At 37.5% G+C, this 8,976-nt stretch overlaps 2 protein-coding genes across 2 annotated transcripts in view; one reads left to right on the top strand and one right to left on the bottom strand.

The window, feature by feature from the left end:
• The window catches only part of LOC111460315 (chaperonin CPN60-1, mitochondrial), a 5,390-nt gene extending 983 nt beyond the window's left edge, over nt 1-4,407 (top strand). The window contains exons 3-18 of the mRNA XM_023103518.1: nt 41-172; nt 374-533; nt 689-864; nt 953-1,048; nt 1,857-1,961; nt 2,064-2,150; nt 2,234-2,323; nt 2,421-2,501; nt 2,585-2,653; nt 2,832-2,909; nt 3,008-3,103; nt 3,191-3,290; nt 3,370-3,473; nt 3,660-3,765; nt 3,869-3,947; nt 4,044-4,407. Of these exons, the coding sequence (XP_022959286.1) occupies nt 41-172; nt 374-533; nt 689-864; nt 953-1,048; nt 1,857-1,961; nt 2,064-2,150; nt 2,234-2,323; nt 2,421-2,501; nt 2,585-2,653; nt 2,832-2,909; nt 3,008-3,103; nt 3,191-3,290; nt 3,370-3,473; nt 3,660-3,765; nt 3,869-3,947; nt 4,044-4,149 (1,665 nt within the window). The 3' untranslated portion in view covers nt 4,150-4,407. The remainder of the gene's footprint in view (nt 1-40; nt 173-373; nt 534-688; nt 865-952; nt 1,049-1,856; nt 1,962-2,063; nt 2,151-2,233; nt 2,324-2,420; nt 2,502-2,584; nt 2,654-2,831; nt 2,910-3,007; nt 3,104-3,190; nt 3,291-3,369; nt 3,474-3,659; nt 3,766-3,868; nt 3,948-4,043) is intronic.
• Nucleotides 4,408-5,354: 947 nt separating this feature from the next.
• LOC111460314 (protein transport protein Sec24-like At4g32640) overlaps nt 5,355-8,976 on the bottom strand; it is a 16,494-nt gene continuing 12,872 nt past the window's right edge. Inside the window, exons 19-25 of the mRNA XM_023103517.1 lie at nt 8,229-8,367; nt 7,764-7,928; nt 7,234-7,379; nt 6,977-7,153; nt 6,462-6,550; nt 6,029-6,060; nt 5,355-5,745 (exon numbers count right to left, since the gene is read on the bottom strand). Coding sequence (XP_022959285.1) covers nt 5,633-5,745; nt 6,029-6,060; nt 6,462-6,550; nt 6,977-7,153; nt 7,234-7,379; nt 7,764-7,928; nt 8,229-8,367 — 861 coding nt within the window. The 3' untranslated portion in view covers nt 5,355-5,632. The remainder of the gene's footprint in view (nt 5,746-6,028; nt 6,061-6,461; nt 6,551-6,976; nt 7,154-7,233; nt 7,380-7,763; nt 7,929-8,228; nt 8,368-8,976) is intronic.

The following is an 8,976-nucleotide window of genomic DNA, read 5'->3' as shown; positions in this document are numbered from 1 at the left end:
TTTTTTTTTTTTTTTTTTTTTTTTGTATTTGGCGTTTTAGATTGCTAGTAGGTCTAACTGGAGCAGAAACTATGCGGCGAAAGACGTTAAATTTGGGGTGGAGGCTCGAGGTCTTATGCTCAAGGGTGTTGAGGATCTTGCTGATGCCGTTAAAGTTACAATGGGTCCGAAGGTACTGTCGACATTCATATGTTTGATGAATGGCGAATTTAGTAGGTGCAGTATTTGCTGATTTTCATTTATTTTTTTTCCTGAATCGAAGGTCGAAGGTTAATTTCCATTGATGATTCACTTTCTTCACTCTTTTAACCTCCGTGCTATATCGTCTTACTCTCCGTTGATAGATTTTGATTCTGTCATGTTGCTGCTGTAGGGGCGCACTGTAGTGATTGAACAAAGTTTTGGGGCTCCCAAAGTTACAAAAGATGGTGTGACCGTCGCCAAAAGTATCGAGTTTAAAGATAAAGTTAAAAATGTTGGTGCCAGCCTTGTGAAGCAGGTTGCTAACGCGACCAATGATGTAGCAGGCGATGGTAAGCTTCTGTTATAGCATAACCACTAAAAGAATGTGTATCAGTTCACAATGAGTGGTTCTTTTGTCATTTTCTTGAATATTTAACCAGCGATTTGATGACCAACATTACACACTAAATTACCTAATCAAAGTGACGAGTTTTGGGGCTTGCAGGGACCACTTGTGCTACTATTCTCACAAAAGCAATATTTACGGAGGGCTGCAAGTCTGTTGCTGCTGGAATGAATGCCATGGATTTAAGACGTGGTATCTCCATGGCTGTTGATTCAGTTGTGACCAACTTGAAGAGTAGAGCACGAATGATAAGCACATCAGAAGAGATAGCGCAGGTTTGTTCTTTCGACTAGGATCACTTGGCGGCCTTGTAGTGACTTTGTATTCAAGAATCAGTCATGCAAATTCATTGTATTTTTATAGGTTGGGACAATATCTGCAAATGGCGAAAGAGAAATTGGTGAGTTAATTGCCAAAGCCATGGAGAAAGTTGGCAAGGAGGGCGTGATCACCATCTCTGTAAGTTGGTTACTAATATATTTGTATATTTGCCGCATGTTAATGGATAGCCGCACCCTATGCCTTCTTCTATATGTCTGATCATTTTCATGCTGAAATAAACTTTTGGTACTTGATTGAATGTGATTCTAGACTCTTTCCCTCGCCTAACCTGAAATAATAAAAGTCCTTCATCAGCAAGAAACTTGATAGGGGTTTATGACTATATTCATGTGAGATACCACATCGATTGGAGGGGGGAACGAAGCATTCCTTATAAGGGTGTGACAACCACTCCCTAGTAGACAATGTTTTAAAACCTTGAGGGGAAGCCCAGAAGGGAAAGTCCAAAGAAGGTAGAGCCAATCATTGGTCAATGTGCCAGTGAGGACGCTGAGCCCCCAAGGAGGGTGGATTATGAGATCCCACATCGATTGGAGAGAGGGAAACAATATTTGCTAGTGGTGGGATTGGGTTATTACAATTCTACTAGGAAATATGATGTTGCAAATCTAGTGGGAAAGAATTTTAGAATCATTTCTTTAAAATCGCTGCCAACTTGTCGAGCTACAATCATAAGTCAATTTAGTGGGATAATCATAAGTATTTGTGTATGCTCCAACTTCTTTAAGTTTTTTTTTTTTTTTATTGGTCTAGATATCATTTTAGATTTCATCCTTATGCATTATTCATTGCTTCAACAATGCTTCTCTGTCACCAGCAATGTGTGTCTCTAGTTTTTGTTAATCTGAAAATGGGATTCTTTTGTAATGTCCTGATTTGACCATTTCCTTTGGTGCTTATTTTGACTGTGTTCAATTTGCTACAGGATGGGAAGACAATGGATAACGAGTTGGAAGTCGTTGAAGGGATGAAGTTAGACAGGGGATATATTTCCCCTTACTTCATTACAAACCAGAAGAACCAGAAATGTGTATGTATCTTTTTTGTTAAAATACATTTCCCAATCTTCTAATCGTACGCCTTATCATCAAGGTCGTCCTGACTTTATCTACCACATGGGGTAACTTGGCAGGAATTGGACGATCCTCTTATTATAATCTATGAAAAGAAAATCTCAAGCATAAATGCTGTGGTGAAAGTTTTGGAGTTGGCTCTGAAGGTAGGCTATCTATTAATGGTTGAGAGTTGTTTCTTACACTTGCAAATGGACGATAATATTGTATTTTTCTTTAATCTCTTCAGAAGCAAAGGCCCCTTCTTATTGTTTCCGAAGATGTTGAAAGTGAGGCACTAGCTACTCTTATCCTGAATAAGCTTCGTGCTGGAATTAAGGTTCGACCCTCATATTCTTCCAACAATTGAAATTTATGGAACACATTAACGTTTGATTTGTTTTGGGCCTTACTTATTTTCTTACTGTTTCCTGCAGGTCTGTGCCATTAAAGCACCAGGTTTTGGCGAAAATAGGAAGGCCGGACTGCAGGACCTTGCAGTTCTCACGGGTGGTCAAGTAAGTTTTTCATTTGTATTGTAATTCCTTTTGTATAATGTTTTCTGTGATTCCTCAAACTCTTCTGTGTGCTTTATATGTAGGTCATTACTGAAGAGCTTGGAATGAATCTCGAGAAAGTCGATCTGGACATGCTTGGCTCTTGCAAGAAGGTATGAGATGTCCAATAGGTTTGGAAACTTGACATAATTTTCGGGTATATTCGACCTATGTTTCTTGGCCAGTTCAAGTTGCAGCTCGTCTTATATCCTGAATGTCAATATTTTCTACATCTCTTGAAGGTTTCAGCCGCTTGTTGAAAATCTGCATTAACTTAGATTGATATTACAGATCACAATTTCAAAGGATGATACAGTTATTCTTGATGGCGCTGGTGACAAGAAGGCTATTGAGGAAAGATGTGAACAGGTTTGTAGCATTTTGAAACACAAGGTGGTGTAAATGATAAACTTTATTAAATATAGAAGCTAATTAGTGTCATGTTTTCGGTCTCGTGTAATTTACAGATAAGGTCGGGTATTGAAGCGAGCACTTCCGATTACGACAAGGAAAAATTACAGGAGAGATTAGCGAAACTCTCTGGTGGTGTAGCTGTATTGAAGGTCTATACCTTCCTCCTTGATTCTGATTTCTTCGTTCTTTCTTGAAAGATGGCTTGCAACCTTAATATAAACCAATACTTTTTGCAGATTGGAGGAGCAAGTGAAGCAGAAGTGGGCGAGAAGAAGGATAGAGTCACCGATGCTTTGAATGCCACAAAAGCAGCTGTTGAAGAAGGAATAGTACCAGGTAAGTTCATTCTCCATGTGCTAACTTTGATTTTACGTATTGCATCTGAAGGGCATTAACAGAATGGCGCCTTCCACAGGAGGTGGTGTTGCTCTTTTGTACGCATCCAAAGAATTAGATAAACTTCCAACTGCCAACTTTGATCAGAAGATTGGTGTCCAGATTATTCAGAATGCTCTGAAGGTCATAATCTCAAACATGATTGTTGATCACTCACTGACATCAAGAGAATGTTTGGAAGATTTTGAATATACTGTTTGATTCTACTTTTAACGTAACAAAAGTGGTTTTAACCATTGGCTTGGGACGATTTTGTTAGACATGTTTGTGAGAAGCTTCACTTATTTCTATCTGTAATGTTTTATTCAGACACCTGTACACACGATTGCATCGAATGCGGGAGTCGAGGGAGCTGTTGTGGTTGGTAAGCTCTTGGAGCAGGACGACCCTGATCTTGGTTATGATGCTGCAAAAGGTACGTTCTACATATATTGCTGGGATGACAAAAGAAAAGAAACAAAATGGCCAATGAGTTTCATTTTCGACTAATTCAATGTGATTTTTACATGCACCACCAGGTGAATATGTAGACATGGTCAAAGCTGGCATCATCGACCCTCTGAAAGTAATCAGAACTGCCCTAGTTGACGCCGCAAGGTAAGCCGAGCAAATCAAACCTTGCTTTCATTAATATTTTGTTCTATAACTCCCCATGTTCTTGGATACTAAGAGGTCTTATGTTTTCGAATATAGTGTTTCCTCTTTGATGACAACAACCGAAGCGATCGTAGTCGAACTCCCTAAGGACGAAAAGGAAGTTCCAGCAATGGGTGGTGGCATGGGCGGAATGGATTACTAACCAAAGCAGCCATCAATAATTATACCTTCCACAATATGTCTAGTAGCTCGACATACCGACATGTCGCGACCGATGTTTGAAATTTCCCTGGTTCTTCTTGGTTTAGCTGTTGGAATGCCATTTGTTTCATAATTGGCAGATTTTAATCCCGTGATGATGACATTTTTTTTCGATGAGTTGGAAAATTATTAGGCAAAAATGAATGTAGCTCAAGTGTTTAATAAAAAAAAAAAAAATCTTTCACTATTTCCTTCCTCATTTTGTTGTGAATATCTCTAGAGCTAATTCAAACATTTCTTAAGAATATTACTGCTGGCAGAGAAAGAAATTAACTAAATTTGTAGGTTCACTAATTACTTAATTAATTGTTAGTTCTTAAGAATATTACTGCTGGCAGAGAAAGAAATTAAATTTGTAGGTACACTAATTACTTAATTGTTAGTGGGTCTTTTTGTATGTGTTGTCCGAAAGAACTGGAAGTCAAAATTTTGATAGATAGAGATCCCGTCAAAACTTCTTTCGAAGAATGGGTCAAACTGGGCCATTTCTTTGATCTCAATCTTGTAGCATTCTTTTCAGGTAATATGACTTTCATATGCGAAGCCCTTCTGAGGGCTCGAGCCATCAGTGAGATACCACTCTGGAAGAGCTAGAATTCTAACCTTGTGTCAGGACTTACGGGCTAAGGGACAGTCTCAGGTAGACAGTTTCTATGGGGCGTAGGCCTCCCAAAAGGTAATGGAGGCGTGCAAAGACTCGAAGCTTAATTGCTTCTAAACATTGGAGACTTCGACTGTCTTTTCTCTTCTTTCACAAGTGAGGGGTGAGCTTCTTTTTTCTGTTTGCATCCAATGAGTGTTCTTTTAAAATTTTGAAAGGGATAGTAGTTTTTTAAAGGATATAAAGGGCGCTGTGAAATCTTTATTTTCTTAATAATTTAGCTTTATTACCATTAATAATATTATTTCTACAAGTTTATTAAACAAAAGAAATTATAAGAACATGAGTGTTCATGTAACATGCATATTATCATTTTCTGGATCATAGTCAAAGTTAATCCGGACTGAACTTATAGAAGCCATATATGCTTATCTACATAGATTACTAGAAAGAAGTCGATAGCTATATGGTATATTAGATATCTTATCTGGTCCCCAGACAGTACGTCGAGAGCAGTAACACGGTATTTCGGGTCGAAAAGGAAAAAGGAAAAAGTGCTGTGAAGATAACAATAAATTTAAACAAGAAACTATGCTGGTTGCGTTCACTACCAAAATCTTCCATCAAACATAATCCAACAACAATTACCCATATCAAAATTCACTCGTATAACTTCTCAAAGGTAAATGGGACTATCACAATCGATCCCGTTCATACCGAGAATTTCGTTCCCACTTTCCCATGAGACTCTGGTTTCTTAGTAAGGAGTTCCTCTGAAGCAAACAAACTGCAGCAGCACAGGAAGATTAACTGAAGTCTAAGATCATGAAGAAGACATTTTGATCTGAATTTGGCGGTGTACATGAACAAGAAACTCGATGTATGAAGGGCCATTGGAACTTTTATCCTCTATCATATTCGAAAAGAATAACATCCCTGAATAAGAGAACACAAAAGGAATATAAAATCACCACAAGCATCTATACACACGATGAGCAAAACTAAAATTAGCGCCATATATTTCTTAAACAAGAGAAAGTGACAAAATGGCAGTTCAAAAGGAAAATATGCTCGCTTTATGTTGGCTTAGAAATGGAAAGAGATTATTGTTATTATTATTATTTGGGGGCGGGGGTAGCAGTCAAGTCAAAGAATACAAAATTGGGTATAGTTGTAATCTCACACTAGATAATAATAAAATTTGATATAGAACACTGACCTGACTGGTCTCCTTTCTTGCACAGCCTCAAGCTGCAAAAAAGAGGAGGAAAAGGTTAATGAACACTCAAAAAAGTAGATAAAAAAGGAAATTTTAAGCATCTATATAATAATTAATTCGCTCAGAGGCAGTTTTCGGAGCCCATGGAAGTTTTGACCTACTCTCCTGGGACACACCAAACTAAAAAAAGTAATGGCCAGTCATATTTTGGGAGGAAAGGAGGGAGCTCCCTTATATTTCCATTTCCGACCCGAGCAGGCGACTCCTATGTGTCATAATCCATTCCTACCTTGTTTGGCAGAGCATTCCTTTTGTATTTATTCATGGTGGTTAAATTTATTTCTCACCCACCACACACACACACAAACACAAACACACAAAGGATCCACAACTTAAAAAAGAAAAGAAAATAAATGCATAATACGAGTCTTACCGAAGGTAGGAACATCTTTGACGTCGTATCTCATTCATCACGTCATTGAGTTTCTTGGATGCAGGATTGTCATACTGCTGCAGCACAAACTGAACATGCGACAGTATTAGTGACAAATTTCATGCCAAATTAGATTCCATCCAGCATATGAGTCCAATTGAGACATTTCATTACATATTTATAAGTTTCTAGCAATTGTATAGATCAGAACCATGATAGAAAAAAGAAATAATCCCTAGTTTTCTTTTCCTTCTATCATCTACTTTTTAGAATCAATGGCTTGATATTGCTTTCCTTCATCTATATTTTTGTCTAAAATCAAATGAACTTATATTCTACGTGATTTAAAAATGAAAACCCTGTGTGCAATAGAAATGATAATATGCATGCTATTCATTTAACCAATTGGAGAAGTTTTAAGTAATTTCCTTTGGATGGGGTTGGCTTACCTCCCTTTTTATAATTTTATTATTCATAAATAACAAGAATGACAATTCTACCGTGTAGCGTAATACCTGGGCAGGAATTTCATCAACTGAGGAAATGCCAAATAACTGCTGCAATATGTCTCTATCAACCAAGTTCCCGACATATATCAAACAATCTTCACCATTCTCAAGAAGATAGATTCCCTCTTCACTCACATGCTCACTAGAAAGAGGAATTGGAGTACCGGGAGTCGAATCACCATCCTGCCAATAGGAGAAATTAACATAAACTGAGAACAGTCCACCACTGGGAAAGAAAGCAAGCAAAATAAAGCAAGTCATACCTGTGTGTCAAGGTTATGTATAGCCAACATTCTAGGATATACCAAGGGAACAGCCAGAGGAATTGGAAGGGAAGAAACATGGTTCGCCCAAAAAGATCGATCATCAATTCTTCCTTCAGTTCTCAAACCAGTACTTTTTATTAATGCTGAAAGAAGCCAACAGAATAGTATCACTGACCCTATCCATGTACCACAATTTATCAGCAAAAATATGCCGACTCTTCATTTTATGTTTGCTAACATGTAACTGAGTTCTCTCCATTAGATCAATTCCATTAAATTCTAGTAAAATCCCATATTTTCCAATTTCCATAGGTGATCTAAAGATTATAAACTACTAAATCTTTATAAAGATGTTTCTCTGATATTATTTCTCCGCATAAGAGTTCAGAATTCATGTGCAAAAAAAAAAAAAAAAAAAAAACTCTTAAAAACCTAATGGGGAGAAATTGGGTTTCGAAGGAAAGAAAATTATGGGCAAGAAAATCGTCGGCCAACTAGACAGGTTTTGGTATGGATAAAATACACACCAATGGTATAAAGTGGCAGTAGCTTTAGAGCCTCCGGCAGAATGAGCTGTCCAGATGATGATACCGTTGCACAATACTTGCGGTATGAAAGTAAAACATTGACACACAGACTTGTAATACGCTCCCGAATTTGCAGGAGTGGGGATGAAGGAACTTCAGCCGCCGCTATAAAAATTAGATAAAGATATATATAAGTATTGAGGCATATAGCATTGAAAGGGCAAGTATGAGGTTGATGCCAGCGACATTAATAGTTTGTTCGCAGCTAATCTTATCTATCATCTGATCACAATGAAATAAACCACAAAGCGGTCCTAAATGTAAATATGAGATCAGAGATAATAACAGCAATCTCGTCTCTTATAAAAAAACAAAACAAAAGAAGCTAATTACAGCAACAAACTGCAAAAGAAAATTATTAAAATAAAAAACAAATACAAAAAACCACGACCAAAGTGAAAATACCTTGCTTTAGAAAACATGCGAACTGAGTGTCCAAGTCAGCTGATCGGAAGAGGTTATTCAGCATACTGGTGCAAGGTAAAGATATAGTGGAGACACGAATTCTCCGCTGACCAAATATTGTAGTGTAGAGTAGCGCACACTACAATAGTAAATGAATGTAAAACAAATTATAGATATCAATCTTAACAAGCCGTTTCAATTTAATGGCAGAATACCAGTGCAAACACATCAATGAAATGTTTATGTTTCCTATCAAAAAATAATAGTACTAGTGCAAAAATATCAACCAAGTGGCAATAGGACAGCCACCATCTCAACTACAATTGCAGTCTGGTTTAATTCTGTTCCTTCACTCATTGGGCATGACAAATTAGATGTCTCTTTGAATTTTTCTATTGAAGCATCATGAAAATCAGCCCCCTGGGGCAGTTAATCGTTGAAGAAGTGGAATCACAGAGTACAGATAAGTCATGCATTTCTAAGAATGACATGCATTAAACGAGTATGAAGTTCTGCGGCAGAGGAATTTTAACAAGATAGACCAAGAGGACCCTTCTTGTTTGTATAATGGTTCAATCCAATTTTTCTCAAAAACCTACAAAGTTTTGAGGTCATGGACACTTGTAACACAACCAAATCATACCAAGCAAGCCATTGAAACTAAATGCATAATACTTTTTCGTATGTTGCCTATAATTTATAGTATTCGTTTGGCAGGGGCTGGGGGGTGAAGGAAAAAGGGGGGGGG

Source organism: Cucurbita moschata, unplaced genomic scaffold (assembly GCF_002738365.1).
Source record: "Cucurbita moschata cultivar Rifu unplaced genomic scaffold, Cmos_1.0 Cmo_Scf00023, whole genome shotgun sequence".
Taxonomy (NCBI): domain Eukaryota; kingdom Viridiplantae; phylum Streptophyta; class Magnoliopsida; order Cucurbitales; family Cucurbitaceae; genus Cucurbita; species Cucurbita moschata.
The sequence above is the reverse complement of the archived record's forward strand: the minus strand, read 5'-3'. Positions and strand labels throughout refer to the sequence as shown.